General features: G+C 51.2%; 4 protein-coding genes across 29 annotated transcripts in view; 3 read left to right on the top strand and 1 right to left on the bottom strand.

The window, feature by feature from the left end:
* NPRL3 (NPR3 like, GATOR1 complex subunit) overlaps positions 1-1,321 on the bottom strand; it is a 47,192-nt gene extending 45,871 nt beyond the window's left edge. For 2 of the 26 annotated variants that reach the window (XM_075106154.1, XM_075106150.1), the window contains exon 1: positions 893-1,301. Coding sequence is in view for 7 of the 26 variants with exons in the window: in XM_075106150.1 (XP_074962251.1) it covers positions 893-1,010 (118 nt within the window). In the remaining 19 variants the exon portion in view is untranslated. Of the gene's footprint in view, positions 1-182 lie in introns of all 26 variants that reach the window. The other 24 variants (XM_075106151.1, XM_075106146.1, XM_075106171.1 and 21 more) reach the window with 21 other exon arrangements.
* Positions 1,322-6,156: 4,835 nt separating this feature from the next.
* Positions 6,157-8,480, top strand: LOC142062915 (hemoglobin subunit pi). Its single transcript, XM_075106129.1, has 3 exons — positions 6,157-6,321; positions 7,419-7,623; positions 8,203-8,480. Exons 1-3 carry the CDS (start codon positions 6,227-6,229, stop codon positions 8,329-8,331), a joined length of 429 nt encoding a protein of 142 aa, XP_074962230.1. The 5' UTR covers positions 6,157-6,226; the 3' UTR covers positions 8,332-8,480.
* A 1,997-nt stretch (positions 8,481-10,477) lies between these two features.
* LOC142062913 (hemoglobin subunit alpha-D) lies at positions 10,478-11,362 on the top strand. The gene is made up of 3 exons (XM_075106128.1): positions 10,478-10,745; positions 10,865-11,069; positions 11,187-11,362. Exons 1-3 carry the CDS (start codon positions 10,654-10,656, stop codon positions 11,313-11,315), a joined length of 426 nt encoding a protein of 141 aa, XP_074962229.1. The 5' UTR covers positions 10,478-10,653; the 3' UTR covers positions 11,316-11,362.
* Positions 11,363-13,761: 2,399 nt separating this feature from the next.
* On the top strand, positions 13,762-14,686 carry LOC142062912 (hemoglobin subunit alpha-A). The gene is made up of 3 exons (XM_075106127.1): positions 13,762-13,993; positions 14,152-14,356; positions 14,460-14,686. Exons 1-3 carry the CDS (start codon positions 13,806-13,808, stop codon positions 14,586-14,588), a joined length of 522 nt encoding a protein of 173 aa, XP_074962228.1. The 5' UTR covers positions 13,762-13,805; the 3' UTR covers positions 14,589-14,686.
* The last annotated feature ends 6,133 nt before the right edge of the window (positions 14,687-20,819 follow it).

The raw sequence follows: 20,819 nt of genomic DNA, 5'->3' as shown, positions 1-20,819 counted from the left end.
GTTTTCAGATTTGACCTATAAAAACAAAAAGGGGTTTGAAGGCGATTCTCTTTTGGTAACAAGTGACTCACAACCTAAACAGGGGTGTCAAACCTCTCGTGATACATGGCAGCTAGCAAGCAATCCAAGTCAAACAGCCTCAACACTCTGCAGCACCTTTAGCCAGGCAGCATGACACTCACCCACCAGCGAGGCCAGGTGGGACACTGACCCTGACCGCAGCGCCACGGGCACAGCCACCTCGCCTCAGGCCCCAGGGACTCCCTGGCTGCAGGCAGGTCCACGCATGGCCCCAGATCAGGAATGCGGGAGGAAAAGGTACATCCACCACTGGCTCCACAGCTGCCAACTGGCACCTGAACAGTCCCATGTTCCTATTTTCTGGAAGAAATGAAACCTCCCCCACCCCATTTTCCAACACAAGGGACTGAAGTCTCTTAGGTTTTACCCACTATCGGTTAAAGCTCACTTAGTGTCTTCTGAATCCCCTCTCCCAAATCGGTGGCCTTCACTCCTTGCCCTGCCTCCTCCTTCACCTACCGCTCTTAAAACCCACATCACTTTATCTGATCCAGGAGCAGCCATAAGGCCGATAACAACACCTGACAATAACATGGTCCAGTTAACATGGGGTGTTAGGCGTGTGTGTGTGTGAGGGGTGCCAGGGCACCTGGGGGGGGTACGAGGTCCCTGAGGAGCGCGGACGGTTGAAGGTATGGGGAAGGGGGTGCCAGGCCCCCACAGGGGCTGTGTGGGTAATACCAGGACCCCGCAGGGGGCTGTGGGGGTGCCCGGCCCCCACGGGCTGCAGCAGCCCCCGGCGGAGGTCCCCAGGGCGCGGGGCAGCCGCAGTCCCTAGGCCGGGCCACAGCCCGCGGCGTCGCGCACTTACTGGCCTGCGCGGCGGGGTGCTCGGCGCCGCGCTGGAAGGGAAAGCGGAAGAGCAGCTTGTTGCCGCGGCTGCCCGAGCTCACCAGGATAACGCTGATGGGGCTGGTGCTCTCGCCCATGCCGGCACGGCACGGCACGGCACGGCACGGCACGCAGGAAGGGGGCCCGCCGCGGCCGCCTTCCGCTTCCGCCCGCGACCCGGGCCCGGCTCGCGACTCCCGGCTGCCGGCGGGGCGGAGCTACCTGTGCGGGGCCGGGGCTGCGGGCAGAGGGCGGCTGGCACCAGCGCCTTGTAGCCCTGTCCCCCACTGCAACCCAGTGCCCCCAGTTTAGACCAGCCGCTCACGCCCCGCAGCCCCGTCCTCCGCTACAGACCAGTGCTCACAGTTCAGACCACCTCGTCACGCCCTACCAGCAGTCCCGCTTCAGCAGATGATTTGGAGTTCAGCCCAGCACCCCACCCTCACCCCAACCCAGCACTTCCCTCAGTCAGCCCAGTGTTCCCAATTCAGACCAGTACTTCACATTCCCGTGGACACCACTCCCCATTTCTGGCACCCCCAGTTTATTCCAGTGCTTCACCTACCCACAGCCAGCTCTGCCCAATGCCCCCAGCATGGTCCAGGACCCCCAGTTCAGTCATGTGTCCAGCTTGTGTGTGGCGGCCCCCCCCAGGCCCCCAGCCATGGTGCTGGCCCTGGAGCCCTCATGCAGGGGCTGCTAGAGGCCTGGGCCACCTGTTCCCATTTCTTTGCACTGGTCTTTTTGGGTTGTTTTTAGTGATTCTGGCAAATGGCAGCGAGGGCTCATCACTTCCTTGCAGGTTTGCCATTACAGGATGCCTGCAGGAGGCAGGCTGTGGAAGTGGGACCTTTTGACTCCCCATGCTCCTGTAAAGGTGTGCTTCATCTTCTTTCTCACGTTCACTGCAAGACCTCAGGTTGCTTTACAGCACTGATACAACTTGTCTTGTGGTTCCTGTAAACTTACTCCTGCCTCTAGATTTGTGAGAGTAATATTGGCAGCTGTCTTGGTGCATTCGTCTTATTTTGTGTTTAACCGAGATCAGAAAATTATCAGCTATTCTGTTAGAGGATGTCCTGGGTTTTGCATGGAAATTCTTCTGCATTTGATTGCACTATATGAATATTTGAATGCTCTGAGATATCCCCGCTCTAGATGTTGCTCAGCAATTCCCTGTGGGGATATGGGGCAGAGGTGGATGGCTAAAGAGGGAGATAAGCTCATGCAGTGCGGGTGTAATCTGCAGGGCCATCCTCCACAAGGCCAGTGATAACTGCAGAAAGAGAAGGTGTCACTGAAGGGGGAAAGTTGTCTGAGGGTGATTAAAGAGCAGTCGTATTATCACGGCAGAGCATTCCCCATGCACCAGCACTGGGCAGCTATGTTAAAATCTCCCAGTGTGTCTGCTTCAAAGCATAATTGTACTTTCTTAAATAATAAATTGCAGACATATTTGTCATTTTGAGCTCTTGGAGGCTGTGGTTTAGTTAAAGCAAAATGTTGCAAGCTGGTAGAAAATCAAAGAATAAAGCCAGGACTTGGATGCCCTTTTTAAGCTTTACAAAACTTAATAAGCACAAAATTTTCAGAGTTAGAGCAGTCATATGTGCCACCTTATCCACAGAATTCCTTTTGAGGGGGAGGCAGTCCCCATGGAGAATACAGGCCCCTGGGGAAATTATCCCTGATCTCAGAGGTGCCATTCAATCAGTCACTGGATTTACAGTCAGGGCTGCTTTTATAATGAAGAAACAGGCCTGTTACTCTCTTCTGCCTTTTAAAATGAGAAACTCTGGCAGCCTACTTTTGGAACAGGATTTAAAAAGACCTATGTTATTACTAAAAATCACCTTTGGTGACATTTCACAGGTTAATTACAAAGATTCATCACAAAGATTCATCATCTGCCCAGGGGTGGACTTTCTTCTACAGGTCTATGAATCATGACTATGAGAAGCAGCAGCAAGAGAGGAAGGCAGGTCTGGTGGGGTTTCACAAAGGTGGAAATACAAAGGGGTTTCACGTAGCTTCAGTATCAGTCCTGTGACCAGGGGAACACCAGCAATCTTGTTGTCCAGCTCCTTGCGTTGCTCAGGCCAGGATCTCCATGTCTCAATACCCAGTGGGCAGCTGGAGCACTGGTATGGAGGAACTTGGCTGAGAGGTCCACATGAGGACAGAGATGGTCACTCTCCATGTCACCTTGTGGCACGTGGCCGAGGATCACGCTTCTCCCACCAGTTATGTTCCTGAGGAGTTCCTGCAGCCACCCTCAGCGTGGCCCTGATCCTGGGCAAGCGGTGAGCTCCTTCTGGCAAACCACTATCATCTTTTGGCTGCTCTGGCTTTTGTGATACTGCAAGAGTAACTCCCAGAAAATTAATTCAAATTTCGTAAAGTTTTCAGCGATGATGAACTCTCCTGTGTGGGCATCACTCTGATCCTCATGTCTACACAGACCTTAATCCTACAGTCATGGAGGATCAATGTTCAGGTTAAACAATGGGCAGCAAAATAGGAAGGAGCGCTGATGGTCTCTGCCTTATCCCTGGGTATATCTGGGTCACAGTCATTTCCATCATGCATTGACTGAGTCTCTGATTAAAAGCACTCTCACTGAGGAGGGCTTGGAGCACAGCTATGTGGCAGGCAATGTAAGAGGCAGGACTCTGGGGAGGAGACAAAAACATACAAAAGTATATTTAACAATAACATCTTTATTTTCAAAGTGACTTTTCTGTGGGAAAACTGCAAGTTTTTAAAAATGCATGTAGCAAAGTATGATGAATACAGCCTGCCTTGATACCTCCATCCATTTAAGCTGTATAAACTGAATACCACCTTTCCCTGTGCCCTGACTGAAGGACCACTGCCCATGCCTTCAATGGCACATTTAATGGGATACTGCTCTGCACTGCATCCGTATAGCCAGACAGAGTTAATTCTGGGTTTTCATTGGACATGTCCATATGGCATTTATCAAAGGCAGGATATACAAAGAGCACTCTGATAATATTCCTTATTATAAAGTGATTGCCTTCACTAGGTCTCTGGTGAGTACCCTCTTGAATCCCCTCCTAAAGTGAGGTACTAAGAGAAGTACATTACTCAGCCACCCAGCCAGTGGGCAGGAGGGCTGAGGAGGGAGCTGTGGTACTGAACACAATCTTAAATTAAATCACAGATAAAGTGTTGGCCTGCACAGAGGGGATGACAACACAAGATCACCAAACCCAGCCAGGCTTGCAGACCAAGAAGCATCAAGTGCTTGTGCCTGCCCTTTGGGAAAGCACGAGGTTTTTCCTGCTTCTTGTGACAGCTCACATGCAGGGAGGCTGAAATTCAGAGCCCAGTGCAAAGCATCAGGGGTGCGTCAGAGCTCTTCTGCGAGTGCCACTGCAGCCACCAGGACACCAGGGATACCAGAGGATAAATACAGCTGTCTGACTCCATCTCTACCACTTCTCTAGCACCACTGCTTCATTCCCACCTGACCCAAGGACATATTGGCAGAACCACAACCCCAGGAGAGTGGGGTCTGTTTGTAGTGAGTGTACCAACTTCTCCAGGCTGTAGCGTATGCCCAGAGAGGAGAGAACTGTCCCCATGTGAAGGCACAGAAGAAATCCCCACCATAAGCACAGCACACATGGGAGCCTAGCTCCCACCTCAAAGCCAACATCAGCTGGCAGTCAGGTTCCCCTGCCCAGCAGCATAGCACAGCTGCACCATGGCTCCCAAGAGAGTCTCCAAGCTTGGTGCATGCTCCTGTGTGACATTTATTGGGGCTGGGTGGTGTGATTGCACCGCATTGCTGCTTCAGTACAGATAACCATAGGCTGGACATACTCCAATGCACACGTGACCCAAGTATCATTAGACCCCTGGAAGGACGTTCCTCTCAGCAGGACAACCATGTCTGGGGAGCATCCTCTGTAGCTGCCAGTAGCATCACTTTGCAACACAGACATCTTGGCAAGGAATCAGGCTTATACATACCAACCTCCCCAGTGCAAGTGTGCAATGCTATTTGGGCAGAGAACACTATTTGACCTCTGACTGTACCAACCAGCTTTCCGTCCATGGCTGCCAGAGCCCAGTCATGATGTGTATGGCTGCTGTAGTTTATCAGGGTGGCAGAGAGATTTACCTCTGCTTCATGTGCTAGCAGGATATTAATTCCCTGAGGTTCAGCAGCGACCATCTCCAGTAGAGTATTTCTTTGACACTTTGCCTACTTATCTGTGATTACAGACCTGTGCTGGTCTTCCCATTGCATGTCTGGTCCTTCATCCATCAAGTGTGCCTGTTCCCTGAAGCTGCAAGCCATCTATTGTGGGACCAGGCTATTCCATGCATGTCCAGCATGTAGCACCACACACACCAGCACTGGCTGTGGTGCTGAGGGCTATTTTACAGTACAAGGGATAACTAACAGTAAGAATCATGGAACTAGAAATCAAAGACAAATAGTGTGAAGCATTTAGTGATAAAAAAAAAAGTCTGACTGGACTTTCTCACACACACACACACACGCTTTTTTCTAGGGCCATACTCAATTTCATAAGCTTCCTCTTCGTGTACTCATAGAAATCATTACTACCGGTGCTGTTATAAGCAATATCAATTGTGGAATGTGTGTCTCATTCTTTGCAAGAGTCTGAGAAAGTGAAGTCCTGGCAGTGCTGAAGCAAATGGCAAAATCTCCACTGATTCTCAAAAAACAAGGGTCTCACCCTTACTCTGAACTATACCATGCGTCTCGCAGCCTGTCTCTAGCACTACTTAGGAATCATTTAATATGAAATATTGGGCCATGTGGCAGCCACATATACTGGAAGTGTATGATATGCTGCAGAAGACCCCAGAGTCTTGGGTTCACGTCTGTGAGGCAAGGGAGAAAATGCAGATTTTTCTCCAAGCTCCTTAGTATGCCTGAAGTCCGTATGCTCCTTAGCTTAAAGATGTGCTCAGTTGCTGGAATGTTCCAGCAGTATCTCTCTGTTCACGTATCAATATGTGTCCAGACAATTTCCTTTGGCCACACGGCCATTACGTTAAGAAGCAAGAAGCTGATAACACCAGCAAGCAAGGAGGCCAGGCACTGACCCTTGCTGAAATAGGCATTGTTTCATGAGGAGATAAGAGTCTCCCACCTCCATGGGTGGGCCCCTGTAGTGACCAATGAACGTGGACAGGCGCCAAGGTCCGCTCTCCCCTTCCTCTTTATAACCAGGGCCACCAGAGCGATGAGTCCAAACCTGCTCTGAGTGTTCATTACAAGGAGCCTGAGCCTGCACCCTTCTGCACAATGACGCTGACTCAAGCCGAGAAGGCCGCTGTGGTCAACATCTGGGCAAAGGTGGCTACCCAAGCTGATGCCATTGGGGCAGAATCATTGGAGAGGTAAGTCCCCCAGGAGCCCTCCAAAGAGGGTGCCTCCTCTGGCTTCGCTGTTAAGATGCATCTCGTGTAAAACTTCCATGATTGAGAGCACACTGGAACTGGTGAGAGTTGATGGATGACCTCTATGTTGTTTGGTGTGTAATTTTCTGGAATTATATCTGTGCTACTAAATGCTAATAGAGGTCTTCAAAATATCACAGCAAAACTTAATTTTCTAAGCAATTCTAACATTTTATTTGCCATTATAGCAATTCAGAAGAATTCATAGCCAGGAGCTCTTGTGACGAATTCAAAGTCATTCATACTCAGTGTCCTGAAATACAGTTATCACAGTTAGGAAATTAACTTGAAGTGGTTTATCGTACAAGTGATGCAATTTCTGTATAAGTGATACAATTTCTCTTGCAATTTCTAGGCATTAAGAGAATAGCTGTCCACTAAATTCACTGGATACTCATGTTTCATTGTTCCAGTTGATAAGTAACAAACTGTTAGGAAACAAGACGACTGGATCCCCTGCTTGAAGTATAGCACAGTAATCCAAAGTTCATACAAATCAGGCAAGCTGGCACAAAAGGGATAATAGTCTGGAAATTGTTCAGAAATTATTATGTTTTTCAAAGTTACTTAAACGTTATTTACAGCTCAAGATAAAATATTGTGCTCCACCTTCCAGGACTCTGTGTACCACTCATGTTGATTCTGGTTCATTCAGCTCATAAGAGTTTGAAGATCCTGCAAACTGGCTTACAATGTAATATAGGAAATGTAGTGACAATATGAGGCTATTATTTATTTTAAAACACCCCCCCAAAACCAAAAAATGCATTGAGTTTAAAATTATTTTTAACTTATTTTAACTTATTCTTCTCTAGTACATACAGACTAGCTCTCTGACTAATCTGCACATACTGCAGGAGAGGTTTAAGAGCAGAAAGATGACCTTGATGCAGGCTTCAAGATCCCAAAATTCTGTTACAACCACTGAAGGAATGCAATTCTTTAGCTGGCAGGTTTACACTGCACTTGCTCTGAGGTTTTATTGTCTCATGCATGTCATTTCCACTGCCGAATCTCATTCTCATGTTCTCCTCCAGGCTTTTCTCCAGCTATCCCCAGACAAAAACCTACTTCCCTCACTTTGATCTCAGCCAAGGCTCAGCTCAGCTTCGTGGTCATGGCTCCAAGGTCATGAATGCTATCGGGGAAGCTGTGAAGCATATTGACGACATTAGAGGTGCTTTGGCCAAACTCAGTGAGCTGCATGCTTACATCCTCAGGGTGGACCCAGTGAACTTCAAGGTGAGTGAGCACAGAGACTTTCAGGGATGAAAACTACCATCACAGAATTAGTGACCACCGATCTTTTTGGCTAACAGCAGCTTGATACCTGACTGCACTGCACAGCCTTGTTGACTCTTGTCACAGCTTGTTCCCCACCTGATTTTTTAACCTGAGATTGGATCTTTTGATGAAAGATCTGGTCTAGCTCGAGCAAAAAACTACTCAGGGGGCTCCTATGGTTTGTGTTAGACAGACTTGAGTCTCTGCTGCCTTTGTTGTAATTGATGAACCTCCCTCACAAGTCAAGTTATATCACCTGTCTTGAACAAAGTAAATTCTAAACACTTCCACTCTGTTGCATTTCCCTTTGGGGCAGAAGGAAGGGACATTTGGAAAAAGGGAGTGGTATCAAGAGGTGCCTTTTGCCCTATACCAGAGGCAACTCTGCTTCTTCACTCATAGCATCAGGCAGCAGCACTACCTGGTTGGGGCATGTAATTGCCATCCCAGAGCATGCTGGGACTAAGGTGCCTTGCAAACCCCTAGACTGACAACTGTTACTTATTACAATGGATTTCATCTTGTTTTTTCTTACAGCTGCTTTCCCACTGTATCCTGTGCTCTGTGGCTGCCCGCTATCCCAGTGACTTCACCCCAGAAGTTCATGCTGCGTGGGACAAGTTCCTGTCCAGCGTTTCCTCTGTTCTGACTGAGAAGTACAGATAAACAGCCTCCACAGGGGATGAGGGATGCACATCCATGGCACATGCCAGCTGCCAGGCTCTGGGGTGTTCACCCCTTCCTATGCAGTCCTCTCAAATCCCCTATGCAGGGGCTTGGTCATCTGCAAAACCTAATAAATAATTCAAATGTGAGCTATGGTCTCTGTGCTTTCATCTCCATGTGTTCCTCCTACACCTTACTGGTCAGGTAGGGGTGTTCTGAAATGTCTACACAATATGGAGGGGAAAATACTAAGCTGTGTGAATTGATGTACTAATTCATGTGCTAATCTGTGTAAATTCAATGGGAATAACATAACATAATATTCAGTCAGAATAACATAACACTGAGCAGAAGCCCAGAACAGGCTAGAGCCCTGTGACTGCTACTGCTCACCAAAGGTATATCCACCAAAGACTGTTTCCAGGCAGACCAGGAAACAGCCTTTTATCCTGCTAGGATATTGAATGGACCCAGGCTTTTTGTTTGGCCTGTCCAAAACCCAACACAGCCTGTTGTGAACAAAACCTGCATTGCCATATGTTGTGATGTGCCCAGAGCAATGCTGGGCATTGTCTTCTCACCCTCCCCTCCATGGGGTATGGACAAGGTATCTGATCTGTTTTCTGAACACCTTGGGCTATCATACCTGTTAGGCAGGTTTGGTAAAGGGACCATGCCTTCAGCTTGACATCTCTTATTTATATACAGGGAACTTTACACACATTTGAAATTGGGAATGCTAGTGGTCACTGGAGATCAGAGTTGATAGTATCTGGGGGATCAAAAATTCCAGGGGTTTCTTTGCAAAGCAGTGACGGGGAAGAGGATGGAACTAATGGTCACCCTGGGGGGACTGCAGGGATGCTCCATACATACCTGTTGTGGGTTAACCCTGGTGGGCAGCTAAGCACTACACAGTCACTCACTCACTCTGCCCCCTCAGTGGGATGAGGAGAAGAGGAAAGGAAGAATAAAAGCAAGAAAACTTGGGAGTCAAGATCAAACAAGAAAACAAACAGAAATAGTTGTTTAATAAGTGAAGGATAAGTGGAAAAAGAGGGAAGAAACAAAAACAAAACAGGTGATGCAAAGGCAATCGCTCACCACCTCCTCTCAGTAGACCAATGCCCAGCCAGTCCCTGAGCAAAAAAAGATGGTAACTCCCCTAAAACTCCCTAAACCACCCTCTTTTCCCTTTTATTGCTAAGCATGGATTTATATGGTATGCAATGCCTCTTTGGTTAGCTGGGGTCGTCTGCCTGGTTGTGTCCCATCCCAGTGTATCATGCACCCCAAAATTTGTTCCCTGGGGGGACAGCATGAGAAGCAGAGACAGTCCTGGTGCTGTGCAAAAACTGCTCAGCAAAAGCCAGAACATCAGTGTGTTATCAGGGCTGGCTTGATCAAAAATCTAAAAGACAGCATGATGGGAGCTGCTGTGAAGAAATTACTTATCAGTTTACATTCACTGGCCATGCCTGTCTCAGAGGACTTCTGACATGAAAAGGTGGGTGTAAAGTCCTAAGAAAACTCTGGTCGACAACCTCAACTGGCACTGCAAGCTGTGGTCTTCATCTCATTTACAAAATTCCAGGACTGTGTTTGGACAAGGGGGACAGAGACGTTGCAGAAGCTCTGAAATCACCAAATCGCTCTAATCCTGTCAGCCAGTGTACCACAGTAGTTTTTAAAACATTCTACATTTGTGGGTCTCAGGTAACCTGAACATTTAAATCCACAACTTAGATGGTAGCTCAGCACCTGGTCTGTCCCTAACCCCAAATTTGTACCAATGACTTCGTACAGAGGCTGAGCGAAGGATGTGACAGTCACCAACCACCATATGCCCTGCTGGATATCCCAGCATTTACAGGGAAAGGCAGGAGCACACGCCAGGGTGAGAAGAAGGGAAGAAGCCCAGGCCTCACAAGCATCCCAATGGGAGGCCTGAAGACTCACTGGCCAGCAAGACCGAGGCTGTGATGCCCACAGGATGTGCCCATGGCTGCTGTTGACCACAGGGCAGCCCAGCCAGGCACTGCCCCCAGGGCCCAGCCTGGCATGGGCCTGGTGCAGTGGGGCAGGCCAAGGCAGGGCAGCCAGCCCCACTCGGGGCCTCATCAGGGCTGGGCCCCCCAGGGCAGCTGGGGCCCCCCAAGACAGCACCGCAGCCACTCCCTGGGCACAGGGCTGCACAGCCACACCCCCCTGCCCCTCAGTGCCGATAAGATAAGGCCAGGGTGGAGGTGCTGGCCGCTATAAGAGGGCGTCCTGGCAGGCGTCACTGCCACCGAGACCTGCTTACTGACACCAGCCGCCACCATGCTGGGTGCTGAAGAAGCAGCACTGGTCAGGGGTGTCTGGCAGAAGGTGGAGAGCGCCAAAGATGAAATGGGAGAGGAGACCCTGACCAGGTGCAGGCTGGGCTCGGGGACCCCATGGGCAAGGGGGGTGAGCAGGTGGGAGCCCCACAGGGGGCTGGTTGTGGGGGTCCAGCCAGGAGTTAGCAGCACTGACCATCCCACTCCGGCAGGATGTTCCTGGTCTACCCCAAGACCAAGACCTACTTCCCCCACTTTGACCTGCACCACGGCTCTGAGCAGATCCGCAACCATGGCAAGAAGGTGGTGACTGCCTTGGGCAATGCCATTCAGAACCTGGACAACCTCCGCCAGACCCTGGCTGACCTCAGCAACCTGCATGCCTACAATCTGCGCGTTGACCCCGTCAACTTCAAGGCAGGCAGGGGATGGGGGACGGGGGATGGGGGACAGGGGATAGGGGACAAGGGACCGGGGACTAGATGGGGGGACAGGGGCCATAGCAGCGGTGCTGAGCCCTGTTTTGCCTTGCAGCTGCTGGCGCAGTGCTTCCAGGTGGTGCTGGCCGTGCACCTGGGCCAAGAATACACCCCGGAGGTACACGTCGCCTTCGACAAGTTTCTGACGGCCGTGGCTGCCGTGCTGGCCGAGAAGTACAGATAAGCTGTCAGCCCTGCCCAGATGCCATCAATAAAGACACCTTTGCTGCAGCACCGTCTCTGTCTGTGCCGGGGCTGGGGGCTGGGGTGGGCTGGGGTGTTGTGGTGCTCCCATCAGAGGAAGGTGAGGCCAGCCATGGTACAGGGGAACAGCACTGGCCATGGGCTCCCTGGGTGCCCCCCAGGGCCCTGCCTACTTCCACCCTGCCCCAGCTTGGGGTGCAGCCAATGCTGGTAGCAAGATCCGGAAAATGGAGCTCAGCCTGTCACTTCACTGTGCCTGCATCCCTCTAGACAGCGAGGTGGAAGGATGTGCTAAGCAAAATGTGGTTCTTGCATCCCCTTTCAAAGGGCTCTCCAGGGGGCTGTAGGATTAATCCCTCCTGGCTCCATCTATCATGATGGCAGTTTAGGACTTCACTGGGGATGCTGTGGGAGCTAGGTGCCTGCATGAGCTCCACAGGCAATCAGACTAGTTCATGGTGTGGAAGATAATCCACCACAGACCACCAACAAACACTATCATTGAACCCAAGCCCCTGAGGCATAAATCCCTGTTGACTGCCAGGAAAGTGCCCCCACACCAGCCCCGGGTATCTGCTCTTCCCTTGGTGCCTGGGCAAGGTGAGAGTGGGGCGGGCAGAGCTGCAGTCCAGCACAGGGCTACTGGTTTCAGGGTTTTGGAGCATCAATTTTAAAATATCATTGTTTTAGATTACAGGTGATGGGTTGTAAGATATTAAACTAGCCCTGGGTTTGCTCTGCGCAGTGACACCAGAGGGACCAGATGAGCATTCTTGTGGGATGAGAGATGATGCATTAGGAGAGTGGTGCCTGCAGTGGCCAAGTGCAGGCAGCAGCCAGGCACTGGGTATGCAGGGACTCTGCATGCAGAGAAACACAAGGCTGGGAGTCCCTGGGCCATGCTGGCGCCTGCTCCTGCAAGTGGACTCATGAACCCACAGCACTTTTCCTCCATCCTCAGAAACATCTCAGCCTACATCCCAGCGTCCTCATGTGCATTTACACCCATTTATTCTTGTGTCACCAGTTTGAAGGGATCTTCTACCTTTGCAGTTTGCCCCCTGTGATGCATGCATAGGCAGCAGACACACTGCCCCACCACTGTTTCCCTGGGCTCTGCTTCCCAGATCTGCCCCACCATCCTCCCCCCCTTCCCTGTGCTGAAATAGTGCCAGCTCAAGCTAATCTCCCCCAAACACAAATGATAAGAACCGTCAGCCATGGAGGAAACATGGGTGTGAACTGTCCCCTGCCTGCCTGCGCCAGCTCTCGAACATACTGGAAGCACTGCAGGCCCCCTCACCCTTCTCACCCTCCTCATTTTCCTTGCCTTTCTTGCCTTCCTCACCTTCATCGTTTGGGGCACACAGGGCCGGCCATGGGCTGCTGTGGCCCTGTGCACCTTCCTTCCTTGGCTGTGAGCTCCTGCTGCTGTAGGCCAGTGCTTGCATCAGTACCTGGTGCTGATCCCCATGGCTCTGCCAAGTGGGACACTCGGTGTCAGGGTCACCCAGTCCCCCCACAGCACTGGGGCTAGCACAGCACATGCACAGGAGAGAGCGCTGGGGCAGGGGAGCTCTGGGGTCTGTACGCAAAGGTATGTGACTGTGGTTCGCAGAGCAGGGGGTAAAGAGGACACACACTTCGGGGTACACCAGTTTAGGGTGCGCTGAGGGAACGAGAGCAGTAGGTGCAGTGGGGCAGTGTGGATGAGTGGCTGTGTGTATAGCGGCTGTGTGGGACAGCAGTGTGCGTATAGGGGCAGTGTGTGCATGTGCAAGGATGGTGTATGTGTAGGGACCATGTTAGACGGCAGTGCATATAAGGGCAGTGTGTGTACCGGGGCAGTTCATGTGTGTGTGTGGAGGCTGTGCTGTATGAGTCAGGCTGTAACTGCAGGTGCCCATGGGCTGCATGTGGCAGGCTCAGTCCGTGGGGTACAGACTCCCACCATGCTATTGAAGTTAGAACCCCCATGCCGCTGTCCCCACCATCCTGCCAGGGCACATCAAGGCTGTGCCAGAGTTGCCGGTGCCAGGGGGACCTCAGCTGGTACCCCACTCCAAGTCCTGAAACCAGCCTGTGCCAGGAGGGGACACATAGGGTCTCCTCCACCCATGCTAGTGCAGGCCGTAACCTCAGCCCATGCCAGTACAGACCCTAAACCTAAGCCTAAACCTAAGCCTTAACCTAAACCTAAGCCTAACCCTGCAGTCAGCCTGTGCCAGAGGGGACGGACCACCCAGCCCGCACTGGTGCAAGCTCTAACCCTAACGCTGACCCAAGACCCAGCTGGTGCCGAGGGGGCAGAGACCCCTCCAGCCGGGCCCGGAGGCGATGGCGTGCCGCGGGGAGGAGCGGGGCGCGGCGCTGGCGGGGTGGGGGGGGAAGGCTGGCAGCGGCCCCGTCTGGCCGGGGCCCAGAGCCGGCGGGGCCAGGACCGGGGCCGGGGCCGGGAGTGGGGCGGGCCATGGCGGGAGGGCGGTGCTCCGGCACGGCATATAAGGGCGGCGGCGGCTGGTGGGGTCACCCGTGCTGGGGGCTGCCAACGCGAGGTGACACCATGGTGCTGTCTGCCAGTGACAAGACCAACGTGAAGGGCGTGTTCGCCAAAGTGGGTGGCAGTGCCGAGGCCTATGGTGCCGAGACCCTGGAGAGGTATGTGTCCATCCCCATCATCATCCCCTCTGCTGTCTGTCCCTGACTCCCTCCCATCTGCCTCCATCCCCTCCCTATCCACAACTCTCCCTGTCCTATGTGACTCTGTTCCTGTCTCATCTGTCCCCATCTGTCCCTGACCCCCCTCTGTCCTCCAGGATGTTCACGGCCTACCCCCAGACCAAGACCTACTTCCCCCACTTTGACCTGCACCATGGCTCTGCTCAGATCAAGGCGCATGGCAAGAAGGTAGCAGCTGCACTGGTTGAGGCTGCCAACCACATTGATGACATCGCAGGTGCCCTCTCCAAGCTCAGCGACCTCCACGCCCAAAAGCTCCGTGTGGACCCTGTCAACTTCAAAGTGAGTATCTGGGAAGGGGTGACCAGCCCAGCTCCCCTCCTGCACCCCCTTGGCTACCCCCTCGCCTCTCCCTCTTGCTCATTATCTCCTTTTGCCTTTTCAGCTGCTGGGCCACTGCTTCCTGGTGGTGGTGGCCATCCACCACCCCACTCTCCTGACTCCGGAGGTCCATGCTTCCCTGGACAAGTTCATGTGTGCCGTAGCCAAGGAGCTGACTGCCAAGTACCGTTAAGACGGCACCATGGCTAGAGCTGGACCCAACCCACTGCCAGCCCTCCAACAGCAAGCAGACAAATGATCTGAAATAAAGTCTGTTGCATTTGTGCTCCAGCCCTGGTGTCCTGCTCTTGTTGCTGCCTGCCGGGAGGGAACAGGAGGGATCTGCTCCAGGGGCCCGAATGGGGGGTTGCCCCTGTCAGGTGGGCACATGGAGGAAATAGGGTCTGGTTTTGCTGTCTCTGAGAGAGGCAGCGTTTGGGTGGTGGTGCCTAGCAGGCAGACACTGCTCTGCCAGCTGTGGATATCTGGGAGCAAGCAGAGCATTTCCAGGCACTGGTGGAGGGGAAAGATTCAGGGAGAGCAGCCAGACTCTGGCCCTTGGGAGCTCCCTGCAGCCCCAGATTGTCCCAGCTCTCTCACCAGAGCACCATGCTGGGATCCCGTCTTGTCCCATGCACCCTGTGCATCCCTCGCCCCTGTTTGGGACAAATTTTTGGAGAACATCTTGTCCTGGAAGTGCTTGTGGAAGACTGCGGGGAACAGGGGCTCCCAGTGCCTGTGACCCTCTGTGTAGTGGGACAATGAGGACACCCTGAAGACCTCCAAGTGCAAGGGCATCTTTCTGTGCATCCCCAGCATGCAGGGCTGTGTGGCATTGTAGGACTTCTGTTTCCCCCTAATGCTGCATTGCTGAGGTGTCACTTTGGAAGGGTCCTGAGGGGCTAGCAGGCATGGGGGGCTGCAAGGGGAGCAGATGGGGCTCAGTTCCAGGTCCTGTTCTTTGGGCCCTGAACCATAGTGGGGTAGGGGGTGTCAGGGCAGTAAAAGAAGTGCAGGCAGCAAAGCGGTGCTGGGTGCCATAGTGCTGATGTCTGCACAGCCCCTGGCCTTTATCACAGCCTGCAGTGGGACAGCTGTGGCAGGGGTGGGCTGCCAGTGGCTGATTAAGGAGATCATGGGCTCTCCTCCAGCTGTGGGTGTGGTGGGAGATGGGGCAGCAGATAGTCCTGGGGGACTACGACCTGCCAGGTGCTGAGTAAGGCTGCCCTGTCCCTGCCAGGGCTGGTGCTCAGTGCTGGGGTTAAGGTTTGAGAAAGCTGCAGGGCAGCTGGTGCAGCAAAGCCAGAGCATGGAACCAAGCTGAGCTTGCTATGGGTCCCTTTGGTTCCTGGCACTTGCAAAAGATGAACACTTGCCCCAGTCCCACGGCCTCCAGTCACCATCAGTGAACATACCAGAGGCAGGAGAGACCCCAGATAACCCCAGAGGGAGAGGGTTGCCCTCCATCCCCCAGGGTTTCTCCTGCAAAGCACCACAGGTGTCATGACCTCATATGCCCACCACACCTGGGCATGGTGAGGAGGGGAAGACAAAGCTGGTCAGGGCATCACTGACCAACCTGATGTACCTTTGCACGGAGCAGGGTGTTGGAGCAGGTTCCACCCTTCCAGCTGACATTACCCAGATATAGCTGTGGGCACAATTCTGCTCAACAGAGAGCCTCTGCTCCCTGGAGAGCTCGGAAGAAGCAGGGTCATGGTGGGGGGGTCAGGGCACACAGGTGTGCAAGGTGGTGTGTACTAGTGTGTAAAGCACTGGGAAGAGCCAGCATCAAATCCAGCACAGACTTGGGATGTTCCAAACCTGGCAACAGAGGGCCCTCATAAGGTCCTTACGCACATGGTGTGTGCATAAAAGGCAAAGTGTAAGAGCAATGCAGGGGACAGTACGTGTGTGGAGGGGAAGGGGTTGGCAGCTGTCACCACTGCCTCTGCCAGGCTTCACTTCCAACCACTCCCCTACCACGTCTGTCCTTAGGCAGGACACATGTGACAGTGGGCAGTGTCCTGTCTCTGCGGTGCTTTCCCAGGGTTCTGTCTGGCCAAAGAACTGCTGAGCTCTGAAGAGGCAGGATGAGTTTTATCCCAGCCTTTTGTCCCTGCTACCACAAGGTGGGGACCTCAAGCCATGGTGCTTTATCAGGGCCAGGCAGAGGGTGCAGGGGGCCAAGCCTTGGTCCTGCCTGCAGGGCTGAGCTGGAGCCCCGGGCAGGGAGAGGCAGGCTTCCAGCCAGCCCCAGGTCCCGAGCACACTGGGGACCATCTCAGTGGGGAGCAGGAGCCCTCCCCAGCAGCCCATTTCCAGTACTGGGTGCCCCAGCAGCCAGGCATCCCATGCCTCCTGGCCCATAGCACAGGGACATGTGAGCCTCAGGCTCACTTCACTGGGCATCCCTTGGTGGCCATGGCCTCATGTGCCTCAGGACACAGCCTGCCCCACGGGCCAGACATGCTGGCAGCAGCTTTCTGCAGCTTGGCTCTCCATGAGCTAGAGTTCCTGCCCAGCTGCCTTGGGACCTGCAGGCAGTGCAGTGGCAGTGGTCTAGAGCAGGGCAGGCCAAACATTTCCTGCACTGCCTGCCCAGGTTGGTTTTGCCACTTGTATTGCTGTAGCCCTGGTGCTGGTGAGGTGGAGGTAATCTCTGCATTGCCACAGCAGTGGCAGCCTGAAATTACACTAGGCAACGTGGAGGAAGTGGAATCTGGGGGCAAAGCTCCCCAGCCCAGGCCATGGCAGTGCTCAGCAGGCAGAGTCACAGTAGGCAGCTTCAGGGGAAGAAGGAAGATGAACGTCTTAGGTGAGACAGAAGCCCAGTCTGATGTCTCTACTGCCTGGAGGCCTTTCTCACCGCTCATCAACATTTATTCTTGATGGACAAAGCATCATGCTTATGGTTCAAAGATACCCACAGAACAACACCATATTTTGTTATATGATAGTCACCAAGGCAAGTGGCTTCTCAGAGTTCATTTTTATTGAAAGAGGAACTAAAATGGCATCAGGAAATAAGCTTGATGGTTATGACTTACCTGATCACAACTCTTTTACCAGTCTCTTGAGAGGTTGCAAACAGCATTGGCCAGGTAGCTTGGATACTACTCTTATTAGCATCTGATAAAAAGTCATGGCCCTAGAGAGCGTGTCCTGGAAAGGGACACAGAAGTACATACTTCTGGAGAAGGTCAAGCATCCTAGGGGAGTTTACCAGGAATTTCCCATTCAAAATTTATCAGAGAAGCAGTGGGAAGATACAGAATTGGTTTATTATTAGACACTGATCTTAGGACACCAGTTGAGGGATCCTTTTGCTGGAGAGATGAAGGAAAACATAATTTGTTTTACAAACTATTCTTCTGTTTATACATCCCATATTGACATTCAATATGCCAATAGCGTAACTAATGATTGGTGCAGCCGATAGGTCTTTTGCTGAGAAACTGCTGCGTAAGCGGTTTGTTTGCCTTGTGGTTGGACAGTTACTCTTCCCTAAATGTCAGATTTTCCACACTGAATTGTTCTTTCTGATTTGTCTAGATAATTTTGAATTTTATCCCAGTGCTTTGGGGTGCTCACAGCCCTTCCAGCCCAGGCATGTCTGAGAATTTAACAAGCGCGTTCTCCATTATAACAAATAAGTTATTGATGAAGGAACAGTGAATAATAATGTTGAACCAAGGACTGGAATCTGTCACAGAGGGAAAACAGACTCATCTGAAATGATTAATTCTTGGCAATGGCCATAGTTATTACTCGTCTCTTTGATTAAATGTCCCACTGTTTTTTTCGGATTTGAAGTTGACTGGTTTATGGCTCCTTAGTTACCTCCTTTTACCCTGCTAATGATAAAAGACCCTATTGTCTTGTTTCTGTGACCCCACCACCCTCCAACACTTCTCAAAGATACTGGCTGTGTGGAGATGGCTTCCATCAGTTGCTGAGGTAAAGGGGCATTTTTTCAGTCTGAAAATACTGGAATGATTGAAATATACTTTAATCCGCACTTTTTAGGATCCTCCCACCTTATCCGCTGGCTGTTTTGCTAGTGGGAAAAGGAAAAGTGGTCCTGGAAGAAGGCAGAAAATAGATTCAGCCTTCAATAAAATGATAATTTTTATGAAGGACTTCAAATATTTTCTCTTCTTCCTGTCCTAGAAGCAGAGACTGCTCCCAGTGGAGCAGCTGCATCAAGCACAGCTATACAAGGCCCTCCAGAGAGGATGGGACTGATAAAACCAAATATTTGCAGAACTTCAAACAGTCTGCTCTCCTTTGCCATCACAAAATGTTTAACATTGCAAGCAACATCTTAGACAACCTTTTTCCTGATCCCACTCAAAGCTGACCTGTGAGGAACCCAGGTCTTGTTCTGTGAGCTCCCATGACCGAAAAGGCATGAAATACCACAAATCCCCCCCACCCTTGGAGATGTCACAACAGAATCCAGGTCCTGGATTTTATATCTGTGAGGAGAAGGAGCAGATCTGTGGTAACACAATGTTGGCCACTGATGCCTTCTCAGCGTCATCACCTCTGTTTTGGAGCCATTCATCACAACTAAACAGCAGAAGATTTCTACACCTACTTTGCACTGGTTTTCCACCTTCTTTTTGTGGCTGGGATTTGTGAGGTCTTCACTACAGTGTCGGAAAGTGAATAGAATTGCAAAAATTTTCTTCCTGAGGGTTGCCCTGTCTTCCTACCACACACTAACCACCTGAGATCATCTGAATTTTCTTACGGATGGTGACACAGAGAACATAAGAAATGTTCTGCTGGTCACATCATTGGTTCCTCTCTTCCACTGTTGTTTTCAGCCACAGGAGATGCCCTCTGGGGACAGCACACTAGCCTAGCCATTTTTAATTGTGCTCCTCCAGCATCCACACCAGCAGTAATAGCAATTCCAGAGGGTACATTCCTGCCTGTTGCCTTCAGCATCTGTCTGTTGACCTGATGTTCATGAATTTTCTATACCCTTTATAAACCTGCTGATCCTATTTGTTTCCACAGCCTCCTGTGGCAGCAAGTTCCAGAAGTTCATTCTCCCTCCTGCCCCATATAAAGTCCTTTTAATCCATTTTAAACCAATCTACCAAATTAATCGATGGCTTCTAATTCTAGTCATGCAGAATCTGGTGAGCACCTGGTCCACATTCAATTTGTGATTTTGTAGAGTTGGCCCTTTCTGCTCCCCCTTCTCCAGAGAAAAATCCCAGCCCTCCCAAGACCTCCTCATGCTGCACCTGCCCTATCCCCTTGATCATCTCAGTTGCTCTGCTCAGGACTCTAAGTCCACTATGTCCTTAGATTCAGAGGCCAGAACGGCAGAGATGTGGGTGCACCAATCTGTTACACATCACAAAAAAATGCCCTTTTTCTTGTTTTGAGAGCCCAAGCCCTTCCTGATGACATCACCACATTTTGCTGGCTTTTTGCTGCACATCAAGGCCACAATTTTGGTGAGCCATCAATGAGGACTCCAGCATCTTTTTCCTGAGCTGTAACAGCCAGTTTAAGTTAAGCCTCCTCTGGTTTAGGTCATATTTTCCTATCTGTGTCACCTTATTTATCTACACTGAAATGATTGACCTCCTCACCATTTGTGAATAACACTGAAAGCTGCATATAGTAAAGCTCCACAGACTACATCAAATAGCCTCTCACCAGTCTGCTGCAGTCATCTGACGTTTCTGTCAAAAGCTAAAGTGTGCAACTCTAACAGCAGATCTTTGGTCCATATTCCTGGGACATGGTCCTTCATTATACTCTTCCTTTCCAGATCCCCTGTCACAGTGACTTCAAGTAGGCAATGAGCTGCTGGGTAGACAGAACTCAATGAGAATCTATATGGAGATGGTTAAAACATACAGTTTTCCATCCAGCACCACTTCTTAACTTCTTGTAACAGGACCAGAGATACAGGAGCAGACTCTGCCAGCTCCATGCTCTCCAGAGACCTTTGCACATGGCCAAGAAGAACCCAACTATGGATTTATGGAAAGCAATACAGCAAAATGTGCATTGCTGCTGCTCAGCCAGAAAGCTTTTATACCTCCTTCAATGGTTGAGCACCTGAGTGCCTTTATTAATAGTAGAAGTATATTTATCAAAATTCATGGGTCAGCATTGTTAAAGCTTCATAGATTCAATTTGGACAGGTCACCATTATTTATTTTTTCCAGGTCATAGCTTCAAACAGGGATATTTTCAGTATATAGTCCAGATTTCTCCCCAGGCCTTTTGAAACACTGTAGGAAATACACTCTTTATAACTAGGTCTTCCACTCATGTCTGACTTCCGGAGGAGGTGCTGTGCTTGAGGACTCATGGACCAAAGAGCAAGAAGCAGACGTGGTGAGCCCTAACCATTACACTATGTTCAGAGTCAAGAGCATCACTAAGC

This window comes from Phalacrocorax aristotelis, chromosome 10 (genome assembly GCF_949628215.1).
Source record: "Phalacrocorax aristotelis chromosome 10, bGulAri2.1, whole genome shotgun sequence".
Taxonomy (NCBI): Eukaryota; Metazoa; Chordata; class Aves; order Suliformes; family Phalacrocoracidae; genus Phalacrocorax; species Phalacrocorax aristotelis.
The sequence above is the reverse complement of the archived record's forward strand: the minus strand, read 5'-3'. Positions and strand labels throughout refer to the sequence as shown.